This window comes from Macrobrachium nipponense, chromosome 36 (genome assembly GCF_015104395.2).
Source record: "Macrobrachium nipponense isolate FS-2020 chromosome 36, ASM1510439v2, whole genome shotgun sequence".
Classification (NCBI taxonomy): Eukaryota; Metazoa; Arthropoda; class Malacostraca; order Decapoda; family Palaemonidae; genus Macrobrachium; species Macrobrachium nipponense.
Genome location: NC_087220.1, coordinates 14,589,865 through 14,617,815, shown reverse-complemented (window position 1 = coordinate 14,617,815; position 27,951 = coordinate 14,589,865). Strand labels below are relative to the sequence as shown.

At 35.8% G+C, this 27,951-nt stretch overlaps 1 protein-coding gene across 1 annotated transcript in view; it reads left to right on the top strand.

The window, feature by feature from the left end:
• Positions 1 to 26,746, top strand: part of LOC135203371 (uncharacterized) — an 89,610-nt gene extending 62,864 nt beyond the window's left edge. Inside the window, exons 3-8 of the mRNA XM_064233105.1 lie at positions 14,453 to 14,557; positions 23,290 to 23,467; positions 23,962 to 24,070; positions 24,657 to 24,841; positions 25,515 to 25,614; positions 26,318 to 26,746. Coding sequence (XP_064089175.1) covers positions 14,453 to 14,557; positions 23,290 to 23,467; positions 23,962 to 24,070; positions 24,657 to 24,841; positions 25,515 to 25,614; positions 26,318 to 26,455 — 815 coding nt within the window. The 3' untranslated portion in view covers positions 26,456 to 26,746. The remainder of the gene's footprint in view (positions 1 to 14,452; positions 14,558 to 23,289; positions 23,468 to 23,961; positions 24,071 to 24,656; positions 24,842 to 25,514; positions 25,615 to 26,317) is intronic.
• The last annotated feature ends 1,205 nt before the right edge of the window (positions 26,747 to 27,951 follow it).

Genomic DNA, 27,951 nt, shown 5'->3' with positions numbered 1-27,951 from the left:
AACCAGGGGCAGAGTGTATGATGCAAGGATATGCAAAACTGACATACGAGACAATTAAATAAAGCCTCTACTCACATGGAATGTGTCGATAGAAAAAAAGATAATTCGAGAGGTAGATCACCGAATGTCTTACAAGAACATATTCAAGTGACCAAAAGATCCTACTCAGGACAGGACTGCCACAATCAGACATCGATCTATCAACAGGAATTAATAACTCAGCGTCACCCTGACTGAGTAGTGGTCCCACAGAAAACTTTACGTCATGTAAAATCTTGAAGGCTGCTTTCTGAAATATTCAGACGTAAGCAAATACACATCTTTCTAACTATGTAGTCAGAATTAGTCAGAATTACGTTTTTTCTCTCATCATTATTTGTCGCGGGTCTCCTCTCTCTCTCTCTCTCTCTCTCTCTCTCTCTCTCTCTCTCCTCTCTCTCTCTCTCTCTCTCTCTCTCTCTAAATGATTATCTATTGATTGTTGGTAATGTCTATGAATTGTGGGTCCTATAGCTAGATAACATTTTGTTAAATGACAAACACTCTGCCACCAGAAGCCAGTTACAATGAGTTACGGTTTGATCAGATGGAAAGGCTGAATAATCTTCCTATCCCCTTTTTTTTAAGGACCACAAAAATATTCATCATTGCTAAATTATTATGAAACACTAAATTAATATAATGAAAGTCAAAGTTGATATAAATTTTTTATTCCACAGTAATTTAGTATTATTGGATATTCTTGCAATCCTAAATTAATTCTGTCATCAACTATATCGAAAAATGCGATCAAAGTAAAAAAAAAAAAAAAAAGCATAAATAACTAATAAAAAGCAACAACCTGATATGACCAATAGGTAACTGGAAGTCCCACGAAGTGATCCCTTTCGCGAGGTATTCATACTTTGGATACACTTGTCACTATGAAACGGTTACATCCAAATGCTAGAATATGAAGTAATGATAATGCCAATAGCATAATTTGAATCATTAATCAAACTATCAGAGCGAGGTCACGTTGCCGACATGACCTCATTCAAATCAAGGGTGTTGCAGTGACGAGTGTATCCAAAATGTGTGAAGATTTGGGAGAGTTAACGGGACGATGTGGTTATTATATTATTAACACACATTTGATCGCCCCTTACGTCGATAGCAACCCCCCCTCCCCCCTGCCACAACCGAAAAAAATTAAGGGGCAATGAAACTAATGAATAAAAGGTTATTTAAGCAAGAGCAACGTTGGTTGAGACCTGGAAGAGGGGTGTGGATCAAGTTTTTTTTCTTTTCTTTTTTTTGTTCAGGCATGTGAGAAGTTTGCAAGCAAGCTGCTTGCGTACCCCAAACATGCTTATGTTAAAACCTATCACAGAATCATATGCAGAAGTGGTGAGGAGGTGATTACTTAATGTGAGATAAAAGAAAGATACTGAGGAATTAGCACGGACTGTCAAGAGGTTACTGTCTATCTAGGCAAAGCACTGCAAACGTTGAGTAGACAATAAACATATGGTGAACTCAGACCTGACGACGAAAAGAGAATCCAGATATATTTTACAAATCTCAATATTTTAATCGTTTAATGAAAAAAGAAAATTAACCTTGCTGAAGAAATTCTAGAGGTACTTTTTAATTTTATTATTATTATTATTTTTTTTTTTGCTGTTACGGATCACAGACAGTTGGGTAATTCATGTCGAGTAGAATCTTTCGGATCAAACAGAAATGGCGTCACTTTGCTAAAATCACATTCGAAGTATATTGAATGAACTTCGAATTTGCTAGAACAATGATCATTTCCTGCTCTAAAACAATATTCGGGGTTCACAAAGTCTATGAAAGAAAAAAGTTCTAAATTCACATTAAAAGATAGAACCAAGCACTTGTATAGTGTCCTGCTTGTGGATAAGGTCTGACAATCTCGTCATGTTATGCATCAGAGTAGGAAAAAAAAAAAAAAAAAAAAAAACTTCTAAACCATCACCCACCTGGATGAAAACAAAACTTTTCATATATCTTGTGCCTAGAAGAGACCTAGATGTCTGCACGAAAATGTATATGGAAGAGGCAGCGTTCACACCAAAAAAAAAAAATAAATAAATAAATAGAAAAAATAAAATAAATAAATAAATAAAATAAAATAAAAATCAACAACGAAAACAGAAAAGAATGTTCAGAATTTGGTATGTGACAGGTCAACGTTTTGTCTTATTCAGAAGAGGGTCGACCAGTTTCCAGAAGAGTAACTTTGGAACAAAACTGGTTACTCAACGCCTACAAAAATGCAAATTTTCTTTTCTTTTTGTGTTTTTAAATCCTGAAGCATACAATACTATCTAGAATGGGTTGCTATGTAAACAAGGGAAAAAAAGGGCAAAGGCAAATTAATCTATCATGTGTAGATCCCTTTGCGTAAAAGTTATCTTCAAAATAAAACGTGAGGTGCACATCTATCTTAATATTTTCAAAGGATTTGAAGTTTTTACTTTTTGCTCATGCTTTTCACCACTCGAACATAGGGATCCATTTATTAATGCATTTATATGGTTTTTCCATTATTTATTTTTCATATTAAAAGATAGTATTTTTATTTTACTAATCTTGTCTGCAGTACAGAACATAAATCTAACAATACATGGGACAATGCAGGATACAGAATATGACGGCGTAACGTATATTTTCAAAATATAAATAAAACCAATATGCTTTCTGACTTTAATGCCATTCCAGAATCCATAACTGTCTTCATCTATGGTTTTGGAAGAAATAACATAAAATATTAATCAGTTTAGTAGACAAATCACTTCACAATGAGCTGTAGGTAAACTTTATCATAACAAGCAATTTGTTTATGTAGAAGAAGCGATGATATTCGTTGTATGATGTGCTTTACTTCAGGGGATGAAATACAAAATGTCATTGAGAATCTATTTAAAGGCATTCGTTTATTAAAGAAAAAAAAAAGAGAGATTTGTTGACCTACAGTTTCTAAACAGCAACTGGCATCGTAGCTCTGTCAGGGATTATCCTTCAGTTTTTTCTAGGAAGAGATAAAAGTAAGAACGCATCCAGGGATTCTTCGTTCATCTTTCCTTGCTTAGATTGTTTTGGGATTTCCTCTTCTATCATCCTATAGTCAACCGTTACTTTTATTCCAGTCGCGCTTTTGAATATATGCTCTATTTCATCTCTCTACGGTGATTTTAATGTCTGTCGTTCCATTTTACCCAATCTAATTTAATGACCTTTGTGAATTATATTTGTCAATTTCCACTTCCCAAATACTTCCCTTAAAAATAATTTAACACTTACTTTTCTATTCATTTTAACAGGTTAACAAATAATCATCCCCAAATATCAGTCGCTTCACAGCCTTTTCAAACTATTTTTTTTTTTTTGCACCTTTCTCAAATAATAACAGAGACATGGAGGCATAATGAGTCGTAGTGTAAGGTCAGTTTTTACACGAAACCTTACACTTTCCTATCAATAGATTATCACGTAAACTTTTCCTTTATTACAGAAACATATTACTGTTCTCATCAGTACCATAAATGCTTACTTTCCTCTACTTTGCATCTTTATTCATTTTGTCATCATAATCCTCGAAGTCGTTATAGACCGAAAGAAAAAATGTAGACTTCTCTCTGTTTGGAAGTGTCTTCATTTCTAAACTACTCTTCTCCTACTTATCGCTGTGTCTGTAGTATGGCTTTCCTGTTGAAGACGAAATCATAAATTCTAGTGTTATATTTAATAGTGTTAATGATTATATACTTCTTACAGTCACTTCTTTTATTTCCTCTCTTTGACAAAAGATCAACAGTTACCTCACTCAACGGACTTACTAACCTTGCCGTTGCTACTCTAGTAAGAACTAACCAATCAATCAATCAATCAATCAATTAATTCCTTAGTCAATAATTAAGAACAATTTTCGTATATAATCACTGGTTTTCCATACAAGTTTTACTACTTTAGCACATTTTACATATCGTCTTCGTGTAAAATGATTAACATCTTCCTTGGTAGCATCAACTGTCATCAAAGATTTTGTGATCCCTTGTGGTTGTAGCAAGTCAGTGACATCGTCGCCCATGGTGAAGACTTTTCACCTGCTGCAGTGAATCCAGAAGTTGTTTTCATCGTCACCACCTAGTATGTGTCTGGTAATTCCCTTAAGTCATCGTGTGAGTGTTTCGTTATAAGTAAGATCTAACTCACACCCTGACAAGTCTATGTTATGTTTTTTAAGAGTAAAATTTCTACTTTTGCAAACGGATCTGTCATGAACTCATGCACACACAGCCTCATAGGCAATTACCGAGGATTGAAATTCCTCACCCAAATGAACTAGGAAAAAGCTTTTTATCACTGCTGGTACTTCAACAATGAACCCCTTAACTGACAAGTTTAAAAAAAAAATCCAAGTAATATCTAGTCAACTGATCCCCATTGAATATAATGTTTGAAACTCATTCATATTCTATGTATTTCAAAAATACATTCTACAACACTTCCAAAGGCAACACGTCACCAGACCCCCGTCCCCCCACTCCCTCAAAAAAATACCCATGTAAAAAACCGTTAATGCCATTTAGACCGGTTTCAGATTTCGTCAAATGAGAATACAGGTTCTTTCACAAAATTAACAAACGTAGTTTGTACCCCCCCCCCCAAAAAAAAAAAAAAAAAAATGCTGTCATAACCGAGTTCCCTCATATCTCATTTACTGTTAGTTGCTACCCATGTATGACCCCCTTAACTCCCTATAACGGCAAGCCATCATCTAAAACGTTAGAAAAAAAGAATGAAAATCTATGAGCATCGAAACTCCAACAGAAAATATTAACAATAGTCCCATTTAGGACACCTCTCAAACGTCATCACCACCAAACAACCTATTTATTCCAAAATCACTAAAAACCTACAGTCCTCTGTCAAACTAGCCTTATAAACACCCAAAGTCACTATTAACCCCAAAAATCCTCACTAACATCACAAACCACCATTAACTCCAAAAAAAATCTTCCCAAATCCCCTAATCAACACTAGTACAAGAAAATTCACCTCCATTACATGACCACCGAAATAAAGATACCTAGACCCAGGCTGAACACACCAAAACCAATCTAATACCGTCAAAAAGATCTAATACCAAAGAAAACCACCAATGCGTGATATAATCTCAGAAAGCTAATCAACATAAATCACTATCGATTGATCACCAAAGCTACACCTGTGAACATAACCTTATAAAACTGCAAATCGCCAAAAATCATAAAACCAAACTGGGAACCAAAACCAGAGATCACCACCCTATTGGTTCCTATCCCTATAAATCATTATCACCAAACTAACACAAGTAATGCCACAACATATACTGCTCATCTAGATATATTGGCAAAAAAAAAAAAAAAGAAAAAAAGAAAAAGAAAAAAAAAAATCCAAAAATACCCTAAACTCTACGGCACTTTACAGCACTGTCTCAACCAAATTACCCTACCACCAATTTATGCGGAATCACTGCAATTTCGCATAACAAGAAAGATAGTAAAGGAAAAACTAACCACACACACACACACACACACACACACACACACACACATGTATATATATATATATATATATATATATATATATATATATATATATATATACTATATATATATATAGATATATATATATATATATATATATATATATATATATATATATATCTATATATATATATATATATATATATATATATATATATATATATATATATCTGTGTGTCTTTGACTTGTCTTTACTTCCTCTCAATTTTGGATTTAAGAATTATTTTTTACGTTACATTGTCCAGAGATAAAAAATGGATGAAAAAAACAAGAACGAATAAGCAGAAAATCATAAAACTTTGCGACATAAAAACATAAATTCCCAAGTTTAAGTAAAAAGGAAAGAAATAACTGCCGCCAGTTTGTCCTAAAACAATGGCACGACATTTAAGTATCCGGTCCCAACTGAACTCTCTCTCTCTCTCTCTCTCTCTCTCTCGCGCGCGCGCTCAAATAAAAGAATTTTCTACCTTTCTGTAAGTCATACATCCCGAGGTTATTCTTGCATGATGGATTTTTTTTACACATCATTACATAGGTATATTCTGATAAAATAAAAAAATATATATATAATGTTTTGCAATCTAAGTAACAAAAATCATATACTGAAACTAGATTGCTTTAAGGTTATTTAGTGAAATACGTATTAATAAAACCTGGCTGAAACTACTATTACAAGTCCCCTAAAAAAACGTGACATTGCAAAATATTAATTTATTCAGAAATAATTTTCGTAGAATTTTGCTCTGTTGGTTGAAGTGCAAGTGATACTACAATCGTGATAAATTAGTAAGTGTGCAAAAGTATCAGTGAATATGTTCTAGATATGCATGTATGACAATTCTGCTAGTTTTTAATGAATGGAGTACCTGGCATTATTTGGAAATTGCAGTGATTATAGAAAGTCCCGAAGAGACCACTGGTCAATCAGAGATGTATCTTTTTTCGTAATTAATTTCAATTATTTATTTCATCAGTCTCTAGAAAATTATTTATCTCATTATTTTAACTGTAAAGTAATCCTACTTTCAATACAATGAATTAATAAATATTTATCGCTCTTATAATTCTGCATATTTATTGGTAGTTATGGTGAATTACCCAATTTGCTGAGTTTAGAGTAAAATGCATAATCACATAGGTAAGCCAGATACTGGCGCATTTAGATTCGAATTGCGCCATTTTTAATCTTTATTGAGTGAGAAATTATTAATTATGGTTACATTACCTGCCTGAAGATATGTTGGGATCTGCAAAGTATTTCTCAAATGTTATTCTTCCTAATACACCAAACAAATTGAAGGTTGCTGCCTCTCAGATCTAATCCGTCAAACATAAAGTAATGGTAAAAGGGTAAAATTTATGTGTATAATTTCCTTTTCCCTCCATATATACCTTCTCTTCCATAGAATAATAGATACGATCAGAGAAACCTCATATTTGCATAGAAAACTTGTATCAATTCCTTGAAATCACAGTCAAGTTTCTGCTGTTCGTTGGGTCTTTTGTTTCCAGAGGAGAGAATCCATTGATACAACGGAAACTCCTATGCAGATTTCGTTTGTAAACTGCGTCTGTTATAGCCTGGATGTTGCTGATGCCACTAGGTCTTGTTTACGAAGTTTACAATGAATCTCTCTCTCTCTCTCTCTCTCTCTCTCTCTCTCTCTCTCTTCTCTCTCTCGTTTTGTACCAGGCTTTGTGAAATTCGCATTGTAAGCAATACAATTGCCATCCGTATTTTTTCAAAGAAACTTCTTTTACAGTATGATGTGATGACGTAATGATAATTTTGTCTGCCACTTTTTCAGTTTTTATTATTCAGTTTATTAAAAACAGACATTTTAGACATTTTCTCAACATGCTGGACCTTTTAGAATATAGAAAATATTATTGATTTTAATTGGGCTATGTAATAAAGCAGTTTTTTAAAATACTGCAATCGAAATTGTGTAAGGCAGTGGTTTTTAACCTTTTACTACCACGCTCCCTCTAGGAGCTGCTCTTTCCCTCCACGCCCCATTTTATCTATAGAAAAATGTCACTCCCATTTACTAAGCATGAATGACATTAGTGAGATATTTGACACACTCTTTTAATGCTACCAGATCTTGGAATACAGTGCCTGTTGCTGCTCCCGAGATCGTTTAAGCATATTGCAGAACCCCAAATATTCCTCAGAAATCATCAGCTGGAATTCATACATGAATTTCATTATTTCAGCCATATTATCATGGATGACCTAAAAGATACAGCAGAAATAGAACAGAGGCGTCGTAAACTATGTGTAACTGGTAACATGACTGGAAGGAGGTTTGCCTCCTGTCACCGAGATACGAAACTGCTGCTTTTCTGTCTCGTACTTCTACACTATATATGGCTGTTTCCTTTGGAGGAACTATACCCGAGAAACCATGAGCAGTCTCACTATTGTTCACAATGATATTCTTAAACCCCTCACAAACACTCCTCGCAGATGTTCAAAGAAAACAGACGGGATAATTACAAAATCATTCTTAGGCGAACTATGTAAAGTCTGATTACCCGACTGAGAAAGGAAGTGACACATGAAGAATCTGTCTATTATTATTATTATTTTTCTACGATTATTGTTGTTATTGATATTTTGCTACTTTAAATTTTCATACCTTGCGTTCAGGACCCGACTTCTTTGGACCACGTAAGTTCCCTAACTGGAAATTAATTATATGAAATCTTTTTTTTTCTAATCTCTTTACTACTATTCTCAATATTATTAATGTGTTTACCATTGTTATGAATACTGTTTCCTAAACTATTCCAGCAACTGTTTGGAATTTGCCGATTTATCATTTTATATCGTGTAATTTCATGTATCTAGATTGTGCATGTTATTGCCTCTACTCTGTATTATCCATGTGTATAGCCTTACGCTGATATAAAATCTATTATTATTTTCATGTAAAAATTAGCGCACCATTTTCTCTCGACTACATTCCATCGCGTCCCAAGCACAAAACCAGGAAGAAGAAGGCAGGCGGCAGAAATGTTAGTTCCTCCTCGATTAAATGTCTTTCGAACGCGTCTTTGAGTTGGCAGTTAGACAGAGTCGTGGGAATTGCTTCTGCATTTCGTATTGCAATGTAATCTGTATTGAGGTTATAACAATAATGATAAATGAAGTAAAACTTTCGCTGAGAAAATGACTAACTGGTTACCCAGAGTGCGTGCATCGAGGGAGAAGAGCTCACTTCCCTTCCTGAACGTATTAAGAAGTAGGACACTTATCAGTTAAGCTCTCGTTTCGCCGGCAGATCATTACCTACCGGTCATTGTAAATTGTCATGTCAGCATTCAGAATTCGTTAATTCGACTGTTGTGTATTTCCTTCGCATTCCCCGCCTCATGTCATTGTCTTTCCTGTTAATTGTGAATTGAGTGAGTGTTTGCTGTTTAGGCCTGTGTTCCCTTAAGGACCACGTGACCAGCTAACTGGTAGTGGGGTAGCTTTATAAAGTAAATGGGACATATCATTTTGACTGTATTGTAAGGGTGGACATGAGATAATTTATTTTTGTAGTAAAATTATAAAAAAAATGTGCCACCATATTCATTAGTCCTGTGAGTTGGGGATTGAAGTCTTTGCTAAACGCTATAGTGCGTTTACTTTTCTAAGATCGCTATGGTGTGGCTTGTACAGCCATTATACATTGCCAATTTTCATGCTATGGTAATCACATTAGCTTCATGGAGTCTAGTGAAATAATTTCCATTTCTTGAAATGTGGTTCTTTGTTTGAATCAGAAATTTTAAATATATCTTAGTTCGTATATTCTTCGTGAAAACCTCAGCCTCATTAATGAAAATGAAGATATGGCATGTTTTTTCCCCGGCGATGCCAGATCTGAGATTAGGGGACCTATGATTTATAAAAGGATTTAAAAGGTTATGGTCAATATCATTAAAGGATACTCGCTCTCGATCACCCACTGTGAAAAGTACGGACAGCCCGGCTCAAGTACTCCCGTAAACGTCTTCACCCACCACCTGAGGCCAAGGAAATATCTATAATTTCCTGAAATACTTCATTTTATAAAAACATCATGAAGGTCCTGTAACTGAAGCAACAAAAGTGTCAGAAATGATTATTCGTTGACTTAAGAAGCAAGAGAGGTGGGAAATATAGAGGAGTCTCCCGTGTTTCAAAAAAAGAAAAGAGAAAGTGAGTCCTGTGACTGACTTGGATGATTTTAATAAAAATGTTATGCAAAGAAGAAATGAGTGGTTGTCGTTTCTAAGGGCATATTAGATCGATTGACGTATGAATTTATGTTTCAAGTCCAAACACCAGAGCCAACAGGCCATTCAGCGCATCTATGATTATAAAAAGAGAAAGGAGGAACAGTTAAATAGAATCGGGAATGAAAATAAAATTTAAAAAAAAAAGTTAACAGGGAAGAAGCAAACCCATTCCCTCGACGCCAAAGGTCTAAAGCGAATCCACCTAAGAAGGATTATATCTGCAGGAAGCATTTAATGGGACATACATCCCCGTAGATATGACAACTCTGCCTTCTCTACCTGGCCCCATCAGAGCGATCTTAGAAAAGTAAACGCACTATACGCTATCCTGGAAATTCCATCAGGTGAATCAGTAATCCCCGTTGCGAGAGTATAAATTAACAACAATTATTATTAATTATTATTATTATTTATTATTATTATTATTATTATTATTATTATTATTATTCTTATAACGTCTCATCACAACCTAATCGTCAATAGTGAACCCAATTAATTGACGGCAGGATGCCAGGATCGATCATTAAGTGTTCAAACTAACTGAATGCATTTATTTTCTCTTCCGTATATAAAACTTTTTTTCTCTCCTGGTTCTTTATGTTCACTAAATCACCTATAATGCAGCACATCTGAAGATATTACGACTACTGACAAACGGTCTCTTCATTACCTGTGCGTTTTTCTTTTCATCTGATTAGTTGAAAAATTCAAAGAATGCCCTTATCATTACTGCAATGGAATTGTGTCCCGATTCACAAGAAGTTTTGAAGGCAAACGTTTTAAAGTTTACCAGGCACTGTCATAGGTTCGAGTTAACGTCACCATATGTTCCGAAATTAGTTTTAAACTTTCCCGGAGTCTGTCCATCGAAGCCCAACTTCTTACATAAATTGACGTAGGATTTGGGTTGAAGTTTCCAGGGATTGGTTCTTACTTCTTTCAACTATTACTTTTCTTATGCTTAAAGTGAAGGTTCGTTCTAAATGGTACAAAACCAAACTGCTATGTATAATGTCTTACGTCTAAAAAAACGACGTTAATTTTAGACTAATCCCAAAGGTTCTTTTTTCACTCTACAGTCATATTACCTGAGAAGACTTTCAAACAAAATAGTGATCTACAATGTAAAGAACATTATTTTCGGTCTTGAAATATTTCATTTCATTATACACATGAAACCTTCAAACCGAATAGTAATATGAAATATAATATATGAAAGTAGTAATTTGGAGCATAATCATGAAGGGTGTTTCTCAATAATCATAACAGTTAGCTGAAATATAGTTCCTCTAAATGAAGGAAAGCTTTAAATTTAGATTACAACTGACTGCACATCAAGTTTCATGGCTATCCATTTTCATAAATTACAACTGTCAATTAAATTATATACTTTTAATGGACTGTAAACCAGGATTCTATATAAAGAGGAAGTCATATTTAATGGGATTATTATACCCAGTTATTTAGATACTTAATCATTTTAACGCGTAACAGATTCTTTAATCGACATTGAATGACTCCGTACGAGATTCATCCGAGTGCTCAACTTTATCATAGTTACAAAACTAATGACCGATTAAAAGGCTACACACACTTCAGCCTTAGGTGTTATTGCCTCTGTTGTCACTGAATCTTTGGTTTTAAATATCATAGCCGATGCTGAAAGCCTTTTGCGACGACGACTTTAAAGTAACTTTTTAGAGGCACGAGAGAGAGAGAGAGAGAGAGAGAGAGAGAGAGAGAGAGAGAGAGAGAGAGAGCAGTTGATTCTCGTATTCTTATGTACAAACGCTATGGGTTCAGAAATTTTCCTGTCATTATTATACACCAGAGACAACTTACATGTACGACAACCATTCACTATAACAGAAAAGTTTGCCGACACACGTTCTCGTCGTGATAGTGGTGACCGTTGTAAACAATTGAATCCGACTGCGTAGATTCAATAGTTTACAGACACTCTGGGGGCATTACTCGACTGAATTATGGAGCCTTAGTTTCACTATAATGAGTGGGTGATAAATTCAAGGCGGCTGAATCTGGCAACACGTATTTAGAGAGAAAGCTAATATCGTGAAGCTACATGACTGGCTCTTTCTCATGATCACGGATCGGGGGGTCATGGGCTTCAACCACATTCAACAGCTTTCAGATTAACATCGACAATGCAAACACTGATATCTAGAAAGTGATTAAAAGCAGAATGGATCAACATATGTAACCCAAAAGACAGTGAAGAGAAAAACTATGATTAGATTATGCTATAGAAATTATATGAGCCAAATGAGAATACCGTTCGTGATATTGGAAGGCATAGGATAGCACCGAATTATAAAAACACTGACCTGACTTTCGAATCTACTATAAAACCTGCCAAATATAAGTTACAAACTATAAATTATAGTAATGTATAAATGAATTACGAAAGTTTGGAACGTGATAAATGCATAAATAAATGTAAAAGCCACGAAGGAAAGTGAAACACCGGAGAAGGTCCAAAATCTTTCGACTCAAAGTCCGTTAATTAGCAGTCTGCTAAGTAAAGGACGCTAAGTCGAAAGATCTTGCAGCTACTCCAGTGTTTCACTTTCCTTCGTAGCTTATGCCTCTATTTATACTAATAATGTTACATTTTAATCAAGAAAACGTACTGTGCATTTACAAGAAGATGCTAATAAAAAAAATCCGAAATTCACGCAAATCAAACAGAGCCTTACCAGAGAAGCTGCGGAGATTCATAAGGGCACCAAGTGCCGTCTAAACTTTCGAGAAAATCGAATTGAATTGAATGAAGAACTTATGTCAACTTGGGACCAGTGAGGATATTAAGCGCTGAGGCGGTTTGAAAGGCGTAACAGGAAGAAAACCTCGGACTTGCACTATGGCAAATAATCTTTAAATGGGTGTTAGCCGAAGTAAACGCCAATCTTGAGTGCACTGACTGGAGGTCATTGCATCTTAAGGCAGCCAAATTCTTGTTCAATTGTTTAAGTTTGAGTGGAAACTTGTCCGAAATAAATAGGATGGTGGCTGCGGCATATATATTTTTCTTCAGGACATTATAAGAGGGTGTCGGATTAGAGAAATTTTGACAGGAGTCTATTAATGATTTTACAAACCATATGGAATTCAGTTTAAAGTTCTTAAATGCAACTAGAAAAATTGTTAACATGGCAGTGAATGTTTTTTTTTTTCTATACACAGATGTTGTAAATTCACCATTGCCTCTGCTTACATTGAGATCTAAAAAGTTGTAGATTTGGTTCTATTTCCATGATAAATTGTCTCTGTTGGTGTTGCTTATTAATATGATTGAGAAACATCTCTCCTTGTCAAGGTTGCTTTCTTCTATAAATTACATAAAAATATATGCAAACACAGGTCCCAATGGAGAGCTCATGTTAGCTCCATCAACCTGCTAAAAGAGGTGAACCATTAAAAACGAACATTGAGTCTTGCACAGCAAGCTCAAGAAATGCCTTAAAACGTTGGCTATTAAAACCATGAAAAATTATACGAACGTCATAACAAATTTTGTCTAAAATATAGCTTTTATATTTATAAATCTAAATTTTAACATCCTGGCAGAAACTCCAAGCACTTATCTTTCTGCTCAAAGACTGGGTTTTGCAAAAATGAATGTTTTGCTGGACAGATTTGGATTTGATTCTGCTTGTGTGTCTTCGTATAATATCCTTATCCTTTCATTTCTCTGGGTAGTCCTTTTTAGTCAGTAAGTTATGCAAATATGTAAGTAGTTCATTTCTTCTAAGGCGCTTGTCAATGTGATAGTATCTTCAAATGTGTATAGTAATAAAAATGCAAGTCATTTGAAAGAACAGCAAAGGAGACAAAACCAAATGGCTAAATATAATAAAGGAACTCGTAATAACTTAGATGCGTCTCTGCTAATGGGTACCAGTTACTTCGCCCATTATTTGAGCATTTTGAAAGTTATGTAAGTAACTTTATAAAAGTTACTAACGCTATATGAAACTTTCTTGGAGTGAATTCTCTTCAACTGAATCATACATAAGATCAGACATACTTCCAGTCGCTCCCCGCTTCCATTACGAAATCATGCTCATTATGGCAAATTCTCTCGAAGCGAACTCGCTGCTGAGTATTCATTAACGCACACACACGCAAACATACATAGATAGATAGATAGATAGATAGATAGATAGAACCCCCTGACATATTTTCCCCAGCCTAGACCACCAGAGATGGACTGATGGGTGGTGGGCAGGTAGCAATCCACGGGAATATAAAACGTGAGCGGCGAGCTGCATCACTTATCCACGTGTGTTCATATAAAATGAATCAATATTTTTATCTTTAAAGGTAATAGCCCAATAATCAGAAAAAAAAGCAAGTGAGGATTACATTCACTCACTGACTACTGAATCTAGAAATTATTCATTTAACGGGAAGGAAGACTAGTTTAGGCTCTATCTTGCTTACTGTTTTAGTATTCACCCTGTCGGTATGCATGATGAGACGCCTAAACCTTCAGCGACGCTCATTACTGGCACACTGAATAGACCAAGTGTCTTCTCATGCGGTTTCAGGATTAATCTTCGAGATCAAAAGATTCAGCGAAATATCTCATGTTCCGCCAAAATGTGAAATTCTCCCTCTTGATAGGACTGACGAGATTCGAGGCTACATTGCAGGTAAGCAATTCCTTTGTCATAAGAGAAAGTTGCGGTCGTCGGAAATTGGGAAGCAGAATACAAAATGAGCAATTCATATCATGGGAAAATCTCTCTCTCTCTCTCTCTCTCTCTCACTTTTGGTTCTCTGTCCTTGTTCCTTTGCCTGGAGAAATAGGAGGAAAAAATAAGCAAGGAAACTCGGGCCTTTAAAAGTGTCATGGGCCAACTGGAGACACGATATCTATCTATCTATCTATCTATCTATCTATCTATCTATCTATCTATCTATCTATCTATCTATAAGCAAGGAACCACGGGTCTAACTGGACGCACGAAACCGTCAGAGCATAATTATTTTCCTTGTTGCAGTTCCTGTCTTTTATGTGTGGAAATCGATTTCAATTGTTATCAAACTATTCAATCCTTACTTTATTCTATGAGGAATATTATAACTTAAGGTTTCACTCGAAATTATTATAGCAATAACAATACTGCACATCATGCTTCATCAACAAAAATAAATCGTTTACTTAGTTTTGGCCGGTTTATATGCGACTTCAGTTAAAAGGATCCTTCTGGTTTTCATGGCGCAAAAACCATTTGGTGTCTACGTTGCTGGTTTCTGGTAAATAAGCTTGGGAAGTATTTTGCGCTCCTTATATCAGGTTCCAGATAATTTACTAGCATTTTTCCATTTACCTTATTCTCATGCTGTTCGGTTTAGCTTAAAAGGTGCAAAATTAATAATGAAAATAATTCATGAATGTAATTTTCTGATTAACTACCATATGGTGCATACAACAAAAACGGCATTGATTGTTGAATATTTTATAAAGATAAAAATTTTACAATAAAAAAGAATCCAGTATATCGAACTGAATATTTTTGGCTCATACCTTTACTAATATATGAAAATTTTCACTAGTGATTTACATGAAATCAAGAAAAATATAAGAGAGCAATATATAAATAACCCAATTGGTCGTAAATAAAAAAGCTAAACATAAAATAAATCATGAGATGGTTAACCAATTATCCTTACGGGGAAACAATGTTGCTAAATTCGCAATATAAATGACACATTTGCTTGAGACCTTTCATCACTAATGGTTAAGGAATTTACTTGGAATTTCTTCGATAACGAGTTACGAGAAATATTCGATTCTACGCCAGTAGACCATATATATTCTGGAAATACTGTAAACTGAAACTCAAAATTCATTAAATTCGACCAAATTAGTACTTTAGAATTTCGTTTGTCTTTCTTTCAGGTGCAAGCAATTGGTGAATACCAGAGAAAGCTGAAATCAAAAGTTCTCGAAAGGAGCTTATTCAGCGGAAGATTGAGGTTCTTCAGGGTCACGAAGCTTAAGTGGAATCATCCTTTAAACTTTAGAGAAAAATGAGGTTCTACAAAAGAACAAGCGTGGAATTTTAACAGTAAGTGATAAGGAAGAACTATGGGACGCAAGGCCAATAGAGCTGAAATTATTAAATTGATATGTTTATGCTCTCCTTTTTGCATATTCGACAGAGGGACTTTTAAATGTCAATGCCAACCAAAATCGCTACGTTCCTTTAATACCATCTAATATTATGTAGTTTCAGACGACTGTAAACTTGAAGAAGGAATTAATTCCATACACAGTCTTCATCTCCGGAATAACTTTGCTCTGAGACTAGAAAGGCAGAGAGAGAGAGAGAGAGAGAGAGAGAGATTATATTATTGAAGAACGTTTTTAAATTCATTGCAAGGGCGAGGCACATATTTTCTTCAAATTAGAAAGCAAAATCGTTTCTAGTCTTGGTATCTAGTCACTGATCTTAAAGACGGGCAGATATAGAGAATTCTTGAATATTTCCATATCAAAGCCTTGATGAGTCTACAACTTCCATAGGATCTTTAACCTCGATCCAGTCAGAGAAACAGGAACCATTCATGATCGCGTTCCATTTTAGATTCAGTAGATTATTATTTTCTTTTCGAACACCAATTCAATTACAATCTTTGAAGCCTTAGTTCACCATCTGCTCATATCTCCTTATTAGTCTTTGTAGCTCGCTTGCCATTTATTTGAATTTCTTTGTTATGATTGATTTTGTAAATTGTATCTGGGATCACAAAAATTTCCCTGAAAAGGATAGCGCAGAGTGAATTTGGAATTCCGCATGATTTCATTCTAAATCCACAGAATAACTAAAAAGAGTTCCGTTAGAAAAATCTAAGACCTCAGGGACGAGGTCTCTTCCAGAACTTTAGAACTTACAGTTGAGGGAATATGCAACTCTTTCCATGAGGATTGTTTTTAAGCTTTCTAGAATTAAATATGTTTTTCCCGCTATCCCTTGGTCTACTTTTGGTTATTATCCTATTTCTTAATCATTCATTTTCTAACATTTATACTTTATACATAAAAGTCAACCAAGTAGCAATTTATGCTTATCCAGAAAGAAATCTCATCTTTAAAATAGGAATAAAACAAAGAGAAAATAATAAAAAATAAAAGATATATAAATATAAAAACACAGAGATAAATGGTAAATGCAAAAGCTGCTGTATGAAATGTATTTTGCTGGAGTGAATCTTTTTTATAAATGGTTTATTCAAATGAGAATATTTTAAAAATCTACCAGTCGCCTACGTAGTCAATAAAATGATCTTCGCCATACCCATAAATGAACTTGTGTCATTAGGGTTAGAGTAACTTGTACAATAAAAAGAGTAATTCAGAGAGAGAGAGAGAGAGGAGAGAAGGAGAGAGAGAGAATGAAGAGCGAAGAGAGAGAAGAGAGAGACCGAGAGATGAGAGAGAGAGAGAGAGAGAGAGAGAGAGAGACAAATAACCTGACAAGAAAAGTTTTAACAGCCATGCAGACTGCAAATTTATAGCCATTCGTGGTTACGGACTGAGATTTTCCCTCGTCAGAGTCGGAGAGTTTTGAGAAAGTTTGTCATGAAATATGTGATTAGTAAAAACAACCGGAATTTTCACACCTTTTACTGTCAATTTCCATTTCAGCGCTGAAAGACCTCATAGATCCCAGTGCTTGGTCTTTGGCCTCAATTTTATACTCAACATTGTATTCGAAACGAATTGTAAACTGTGTATTTGAGTGATGTCAAAGTTTTATTTAGTAATCATATCATCTTTTATTTAGCAATCATAATAAGATTTCGTTTGATATAATAAACGGCAAGGTCAATGATTTTCTGTTTTAATGGACTAATTATTCAACCGACTTCAAGAATACTGCACCGTCGTAGAGAATACTTATAAGAAGCTTTTAATTATTGTGATCGAACATCGTTTTCTCATTTCGGAAAACGGTGTTCGATCACAATAATTAAAAGCTTCTTATAAGTATTCTCTACGACGGTGCAGTATTCTTGAAGTCGGTTGAATAATTAGTCCATTAAAACAGAAAATCATTGACCTTGCCGTTTATTATATCAAGCGAAATCTTATTATGATTGCTAAATAAAAGATCTGATTGCTAAATAAAACTTTGACATCACTCAAATACACAGTTTACAATTCGTTTCGAATACAATGTTGAGTATAAAATTGAGGCCAAAGACCAAGCACTGGGATCTATGAGGTCTTTCAGCGCTGATATGGAAATTGACAGTAAAAGGTGTGAAAATTCCGGTTGTTTTTACTAATCACATATTTCATGACAAACTTTCTCAAAACTCTCCGACTCTGACGAGGGAAAATCTCAGTCCGTAACCACGAATGGCTATAAATTTGCAGTCTGCATGGCTGTTAAAACTTTTCTTGTCAGGTTATTTTGTTTCTCCTTCAGACAGTCAAATAAACGTAGCTTGATATTGTACTATAAAATATTGTGACGTGAAAAGGAACTCTTTGACCTCAAACGATAATCTGATGGAGATCTCACCACCCGATGACGAACCTATCAGCAGCAAGTATTGGAAACAGACCTGATCCCTTTGTGTTGGATGTTCCTTGGTGACTGTGAGACAGTTGCTTTTCCCGACTAAGTTTCCTGTCACCTCAATAAGTGTCGAAGGCATTGCTCTTACTCACAAGGGAACTAAAGTCAAGGGAATTTCTTTTTGGGGTTAATGGTTATTGTGAGATATTGTTTAAAGTATTCTTATTTATAGACAATAGCTTCACTCTTCTCTTGTAAATAAAATTATTCTTATTTGAGATAGATCACAGGTTATACAGCTTAACGTTTTGTGATTGGATAGAATATTGCGCAGTGCAATGATTAATTTCCTTTATTTGTTTTAGATAATGAAGGAATTGAGTGTTCATCCTAACTAATGCTTGACATCGCTTGAATGAAATATGTCTGAAATTGGTCTGATTAAATCTTTGTGTTTGGAGATAAATACCGATCGCTTGTCGAAATGTCCATTCCTTAGTAAAAAATAATTATATAAAATTGACCATATTACTATATATTGTTAGTGCAATTGGATTCTAACCACGTAAACATATCTAATCAGTCGGGCCAGCCCTAGGAGAGTTGTTAATCAGCTCAGTAGTCTGGTAACACTAAGATATACATAACTTATTGCAATCGTTTCTTTACACTTTACTGACTAGCAACTGATACAACTAATAATTAACTATCATCAATGGAATGGTAATTTATTACTGATTTGCATGGACAAATTACAAAATCCAGATATCTTTATGGCAAGTCATCTGAAAATACCTATGTATTTGGCGAATGGCCTCACCTTTAAAATGAAAGCAAAACCACTGAAATAAACTGAAATGCAAATTTATAAGCAACAACTAAAGTGAAATGTCCTTGAACGTTTATTGGCAGATTGATAAACAATTGTTAGATTTGGCGTAATTGTATTGCGCACACCTGGAAGGACTGAAGTTCAAGTATATGCAATTGTAAAGGTAATTTGTCATATTTCTGTAGGGCATAAGAAAGTTTTCCTACTTCTATCAGATGAAGGGAGTGCATTTTTACAAATATATATAAAAATTGATTAAGGCAAACTTTCTCCGGTATTATGGACTTTTATTTTAGCGTATCTTGTTCATTACAAATAATTAACACGAGTATTGTAGCATGGATATTAATGCATGCATAATAACCTCCCTGAAAGTCATCAGGGACGAATGATTCCTGTCACGGTTGCCTCCTGGGCGAAATTCCCTGACACTTGGGTAGACAAGACTAGTCAACCCATGGTGACCCAAAGGCTTGATAATTTAATCATCCCCTCTCGCATTCCTCCGGCGACCCCCACCCTCCCATAACATTTCCTTATCGGAGGAAAATTCACCAAAGATTGTTGGGAAAAATGTCAGAAAATCTATATGTAAAATATAGGAGACAGATCAAACGCTATAGGCAGCTGAGAAAAACCATCCTTTACATGATTATTTATAATATAATGTGAACAATTTAAGATGGTACAGAAATATTCCAGTCACAGGCTGATGAAATTAGCCGTGATGAGTAATATATATGCCGCCGGTGAGCATAGAGAAGTTTCTTCGAATCTACATTCTGCTTCTCTCGTCAGTTGTTTCAGACCCATCCGGAACAGGATTCTCTGCTTCTCTCGTCAGTTGTTTCAGACCCATCCGGAACAGGATTTTCTGCTTCTCTCGTCAGTTGTTTCAATACCATCCGGAAATGGATCCTCTGCTTCACTCGTCAGTTGTTTCAGAACCATCCGAAACAGGATTCTCTGCTCCTCTCGTCAGTTGTTTCAGAACCATCCAGAACAGGATTCTCTGCTTTTCTCGTCAGTTGTTTTCAGAAGCCTCCGGAAATGGATCCTCTGCTTCTCTCGTCAGTTGTTTCAGAACCATCTGGAACAGGATGCGCTGCTTTTCTCGTCAGTTGTTTCAGAAGCATCCGGAAATGGATCCTCCTTCTCCCGATGTTTGGAGGGTGGGTGATAAGTTGATAACTATACCAGTTTCCAGCTCTCTAGCCTCAGTAGTTTTTTAAGATCTAAGGGTGGTCAGAAAAAGTGCGAACGAACAGACGAATGCATCTCAGTGGTTTTCTTTTGCAGAAACTGAAAATGGTTAGAACATTCATAAGCAAACTATGAGCCTGACAATGCATATGATTGTTCTAACCACTTTCTTCCTGTGCACAACTTCCAGCGATTCTCACGAGGAGCTAAACCTTACGCATACAAACAGAACTTCCCGGTTTTATCCAATGAACGTTAAAGCGTCTACCATCTTGCCCCCACATTTTGGCTATTTTGTTTACAGTTCTTAGGAGATACTAAAGAATATATATAAAGAAAAAAAAAAAGTTCTCATGTGACACTGTCACAAATGTCAGCTCACCTAATTGATGAAATCTGTGGCCTAAGACAAAACAATAAGTTTCACTACTCCATTTTTAGGATTACTCTAGGGATTTAAAATAAATAAAAAACGCAGTTTCAACTCATTTGACCCGAAAGATAAATGATACAACTATAGTATGATATTCTGGACATAAAATGATAAACAAATGCTATAGTCACACACACAAATATATAATACTCATTACAAGACTTTTCAATTGCATGAAATTAAAATAGTGAACCTATCGGTAATTTCCTCAGGCGAACGCAATGTCAGAATCACTGATGACGCAGTTTTGCATTTCATGAACTTATAGATAAATTTATAAATTTAAACTACTGTAACACTATCCGAGAGAGAGAGAGAGAAAGTTTAGTTCAATTATAGACAGAAATAGATGCACGTACAGCGCCGTAAACCAGCTTTTGCAGATAAACTTGATGAGAATAACTGAATTATCATTTTCATATATTCCACCTGTTCACCGTCATCCAAGACTCAGAGAAAACACTTACTCTCTCTTATCAGGCTACAAGTAACTGCCCTTCATGTGCCACGCTTTGAGATAATTTCTCAAGGTCGATATGAACTATTTCCACACAGCGGAGACAATGTTGCCTTTCCCACACCCGGTCCTTTTTGCGAGACTACACTCGTGAATTTCAGCAGCACCCATTTGACAGAACGTTGAAACATGCCCTGCTTTTTAGGGAGTTATCGAATAATCATCACCCGGTTATCAGATAAGTCAGATACAAATGGCCTTGGATGTCGCCTAATCCTTATCTTCATATCTGCAAGATCGGCTTCTATTTTCACTGTTGAATTTATCCTTGTGTTAAACGAAGGCTATAACATTAATGAATTTTATAACATCAACAGTACTCTTTTTAATCAGATAAACTCTCACTACCGACTGTCAGTCAAATCACATTCGAACTTGCGTAAACACCGCATAAGAAAAAGAAAAAATAAAACGCGCACGCAAAAATACGACCAACAGTAATAACTATGGGGAGTAATTAATAACATTTTACCTGCGGAAAACAAATAGAACATCAGTTAGATAGGAATTCTGAAGGCAAAAAATAAATTTAAAAAATCTCGATAAGCATTCGAAAGTTACTCTATGCAAAAAAAAAAAAAAAAAAAAAAAAAAAAAAAAATCCGTCCATCTACTACCGATTTAAAGGAATTTCCTCCCTAATGCCATCCCAGAACTTTAGCTTATCGTAACCCCCGACTGCTCCCACCCCCTCAACTCTCTGAACAGTGTACCAGATGCTGCTTGAAATAATTCTCGGAGCAGAATTCTGATATAAAAAGGGGCAGCACGGCAGCGGCTGACGCAGTCAATTTAGGAAACAACGGCCCATCTATCATGGAGTCTCTTCGATATATGTCCTTGGCGCTAACTGTTCTGATTACTGCAGCCAAACGGAAGTTTCATTTCAAAGATACTTTAAAGAAATCACCAGATCACACTTCATGTTACATAAAACCAAAATATGCTCAATATTTGGAAATAATACATCTATTACTGCACCATTCCGAGGGCAAAGCGGGATTATCGATGGAGCCTTGGAAACTGAGAAGTCTGTTGTCTCGAATAAATTCCACAACGTTTTTGGCGACTTTCTTTCTGCATCTAAGATACGGAAGTCTGTTCCCGATTCTGATTCCATTATTTATCTGTCTGGGACCTTTCTGGTGAAAGATGTATGAGTTCTTTGGTGGCTGCCCGTACACTTTTACACCCTCATTCAAATTTTGGTCACAGCTAAGTGGGTTTAGTATTTCCTATAATCTTACCTTCTCTAAGGCAATTCCCTTCAAACTGAATATCCTTTGACATTTTACTGAATAGTATTGCTGCCAACCCACAGGGGTGGTATAATATTCAATGTCGTATTTCGTAATATTTTTACCTTGGGTTCGAATCCTACTCTTGGGTTCTAGGATTTAGGGTTCAGGGTCAAATGAAGTAGTTAAAAACTATGGTTTTACAAAAAAAAAAAAATTTTGGTCTGAGGCAAGAATGGGGATAGGTGTTTTTTGCTAATAGTTTTGCTAATAGTTTTGCTCTATCACCTCTAGTTTTCTGGCTTTTAAATAGTCTCATTTTAGTATAAACAGAGAATATATGTGCACATTTCAAGAGTTGCAGCAGCTTATAACAGATAAAACAGGATAGATAACTAGAGGTGATGAGTAAAAACGGATTTAAAATTTGAATTCAGCACCCCCAAATTAGGTAAAAACGGGTATTTTTGTGCTTGCCTATATTTCTTTGTAAACCAGTGATTAGTACGCCCTTTATTATACAAGAATCGTCAAATACTACCTTGAGAAAATAAGCTATCTGAAAATATAACTAAGCTGAAATCTTATTCTACACATTTTGTCCTTCGCAACTCACGCTCTTACGAGTTTACTTAAAGCGTCAGTTTCTTACAGCTTCGAACATCCCGGGTCCTAATGGCCTTTACACAAAGGTGTTCCGCAAGACTTACAACTTGGGGACTTCGAGTGAGCTCTACACTTACACCTCAGACTTGTCGACCAAAGGAATCGACGATGACATTGAAAGTGTCCATCAAACTGGCATGTAAGTCTCACAGATCTTTTTGATGCTCTCTCTCTCTCTCTCTCTCTCTCTCTCTCTCTCCTCTCTCTCTCTCGTCTCTCTCATCTCCTCTCTCTCTCTCTCTCTCTCTGTTAAAAAGTTTCCAGATTCCTATAAAGGATGAGATTCTATAACACCTGACGTAATGGCACGTATTTCACAAACTGATTCGTTAAAACCATAACCAATGAACTGCATTTCACAGCCTTACGCAAGAGCAAACTCCCATCACCTCCTATACTTCAATGGGGATTACTTGATAATTTCCCCAATTTCTATCATCTCAAGAGTTGTCGCTTTCAAGATATTGGTATCTTGCAATCAAATATGATTTTTACATTAACATAATTACATGTGTTTTTAAGTAGTGTAACATAATGCCCTACAATGCAAGTGGTAAGTTCTTTATCATTATTTCCCTGTATATCAATGGGTGATTTTTGAGCATATTGTGTGATTATATAATGATATTACAGGTGGATTTATTACGAAAATAAAGATTACAACAAGGAATTCCAAGGAAAGATTCATTATGTGCACGGCATAGAATATTCAACGGACTTTCCCACTAGGTTCAGAAATATGGTAAGCAAGCTACCATTCTTTTAAAATGACATCTCAATAACCAAGTGCCTTACAGTATAGTTTAAAACCGAAATGAGCCCCAGCTTGCAGAAATATACCAGATAAGCCTTTTTTCTGCTAATTTCCTAACTGTTAACAGTATCCGTATGCAAACAATAATTCTTCTTACACTTTCAATTCAGTGGAATCAATTGAATACTCCTGTAAAAATCCACATTGGAAGCAGTACGATTTTCATCCCTCAACAGATACAATAAAAGTGAAGCTTCCTCGGATGCACCGCATAAGCTAACGGCACAACACTATGGCGACTGACTGAAATCACTGCTTTAAAGTAAAAACAAACACATTCCGTCCACTTTTCAACCCACGAACTTATAGTAACTTCCACAGTTGACGGGATAATCCACCACGGAATCAACGAAAACCTTCTCCGTGTAACCCATTACGAATAAAAGTACCACAAAATTATTGAAATCCCATCAATTTAATAACCCATGAAATCAAGGCAACATTCCAAGCAAATAACTCGAAAACCTATGAAAGATTCACGCGGGAATCTGTATTTATTCAAGGCCCATTCCAGGCATCTTCAGTCCGCTTCACCGGCCACAGGGTCGTCCTGAACGCCGACACCTGGAACATCTACGAAGGGCAGTACTTCACCGGAAGGGAGCTTTTCGGGACGAACGACACGGCCACCTTGGGAGAGCTTGACCTTCAAGTTTCTTCGATTGCGGTCACGGGTACAAGCGGTTGGACTGTGCACACGTGAGTCTGCTTGTTTTGTATAGTGGCATTTGTGCAATCTCAGAAGGGGATTCCATGCTCTGTAATACATAATAATGTACAAGGGAGAAAGATTCCGGAGTTTCCCATTAAAACCGAAACTGAATGAATGTCTACATTTGCCTCAAAAGCTTTCTTGCCAATGAAAGCATACAGCGCAGCGACATCTCTGCCTAATCAAGTTACTGGCATCAGTACAGGACAAGATTATTCGAGTCTCCCCTAACAATATAAAACCGTTTTCTCTTTATGGTAACATTATTAATTACATGTCATCAAAGCTTATGTCATTATAGTCATAAATTTGTTCGATTTCATCTGCCCTAAAACGTTTAATTTTGATACTTAATGGTCACCAGCTGTTACAAATTAATGTTGTCAAACTGTCAAATTTCATGATTTTGCCACTTGTCAACCCATCTTCCGAAGTGACATTTATAATACGTATTAAAAAAAAAGACACACACACAAGAAAAGCAAAGGCCTTTGAAAGAAAAATAATACCATTCATGTTTAATTCATCAATCCTCCTCTTAGCTGTGTCTTTAATATCTGAACAGTATCTCTCGACTTGTGTAGACGAAGGTAGATAGAATGGGTCCCTAATTCTATATACCTTGGTGTAGGCAACAGCGTCGTCTTTATCGCCCAACAGAGGCCAATCGTTCACGGGCCAAGGAGTCTGCGTTTATCCTGCCACATTTCATGACCGGTCGCCTTCGGGAGAGCAACTTGACGTCGGTATTTATGGAATCGTAAGTTTGTTTCCCTGTTTAAAACTAAAATGACGAACACATAGCGCTTGCGAATAAACACGCATACACACCAGTTATGTACCTACGAAGCAAATGAAACATGATGATGTTTGTATCTGGGAATATCGCACAAACATACACTCTCTCCAGTGTGCTTCAGGGAAACGGATACACCAAGACTAAATCTCATAATAATTACCGAGTTAAAGAAATATACAATCATTACCCAATACATATGAGAGCAGACATGGGCTACATAATATATGTCTGGCACAGCAAAAACATATTGGTACTTATCTTCTCTCCTTTTCAGACATGTGTTCATACTTCAATGGTAACTTAAAGTTGCTGTTAGTACCTTGAGAATATCAGTCTTCAATCATAATGATTAAACTAAAAAATGTTCGTTCCCCTTCATATGAACTATAGTTATTCAAGACATGATAATCAGCCATTCGGATAAGCATAAAGCATTTAAACAACTCTAATCATGCCATTGTAATAACTACAATGGCCACTTAATTTCTCGATTTCCATACACTCTTTGGATGTACTTGTTGCGAAAAAGCCTCAATTCTGGAGTGGTGAGCAACGCGGATATCCAAGAAGGGTGAATAAATCAGGAAGGGGACATTGTTGTTATTATATATTGTCAGATATATAGTTTCTACATTTATAGCATGAATTACTTTAATTCAACCAGGTAACTACTCTTGGACTACCTGAAGACAGCATCCGCTCCATACGAAAGGGATGTTGGTCAAGCAAGGTTGCGACTCCTTCAGACCTCAGCTACCAACACAAAGACTCCAATGGTGGGTGGGGATACGTTGGACTCTGAAATGGAGACACAGGCTCCAAGACAACGGTTGATTTGCAAGTTTAGATTTGCATGTTATGAGCTACTGATTTGGGAATTAAAATTATATTTGGGTTTTGAGGAAAGTATTGATTTCAAAATTACCGACCACATGGCCCAACAAACTTAGAAGAAAAATTTGTTTGCTATCCTTTAATATTCTGGCGGTTTTTGACCAATTCCTTATCTATGGATATGAAAGTTCCCAATCTTCCACTAATATTCCTTCAGGATATCTGAAGGCCAACTCTTTCACCTCTTTGTAACAAGAAGCTGTTATATATTTGAAAATTATATCCAACATGCGCTATTGCAACCTAATATAAAATGTTCTGAAGTCGCAATGTTTTCATGACCAACTCAGAAATTTTGGATTTTGCAACATTTACCAAAATGTAATCTTATTTCCACCTCAAGTAGTTCTTAGAACTATCACCTTTGCGACAAAGAAGAAACAAGAAAAAATCACTCCAAATCTCTACTCCACCAAAGAAATGACATATGTGGGCTAGTGAAACATGAAAGAAAATATTACAGCTGCGAGAAGTGGTCATGAGGGAAATTTGGAGCACCACGAACTGTAACCGAGAACTGAAACTTTCCCTGGAAAAAAAAGAGGGACGTCATGTCTTAAAATCTAACCACAGAATCTTCTCGAAAATAGTCTCATTAGGTTTTCCATGCTTAAATTACTCTCAATATTCCTCTTTGAACTGACCTAGCCAAACCTAACCCAATCTAACCTAACCTAAACCAAGTGATATGGCAAAAAAAAACAAAAAAATAAAAAAAAACCAGGGCTGGAGCAATGCTAGTTTGCATCTCGGGAATTTGATTCCAGGGTCATTTTGCATAATGAGAAAAAAGTCAAGGAAAAATTTCGGCTACAGCCCAGCGTCTTCCTGGGACATTTAGTTCAATGAGAACAAATACGAATTGGAAGCAATTTCGTGATAAGATTGGTCGTTACACAACCTCTGAAACAATATTGCCCCACTTTCATTACACGTTCTATCTACTATCTATCCATCTATCAAAAGGCCAAGCACTGGGACAAATGAAGCAATTCAGCGCTGAAACGGAAATTGACAGTAAAACGGTTGAAAGGTGTAACAGGAGGAAACATCACAGTTGCACTATGATTCAACTGTAAGGAGAGGGTGGCAAGTAAGCTAGACTAAAGAGAATATGAAAAGAGATACAGTGAAAGCAACGAAAGGAATTGTAGGTAGGGGCCGAAGGTATGCTGCAAAGAACCATAAGTGCCCTGACGGTTCTACCCATGATCATAGTGTTTGTCAGCCTTCACAGAAGTATTATACCCTAGTCATGCCACCATGTTTCAGTATGCCACCTGACAAATACTTAATTAAACTCTGCTAATAACCACACTAGAAGATATTTCAAAGCAGAAATCAACGAGAGGGCAAATGAAACATTGTAACCTAAGAACTTTATCAATTTGTTAACAACTATCA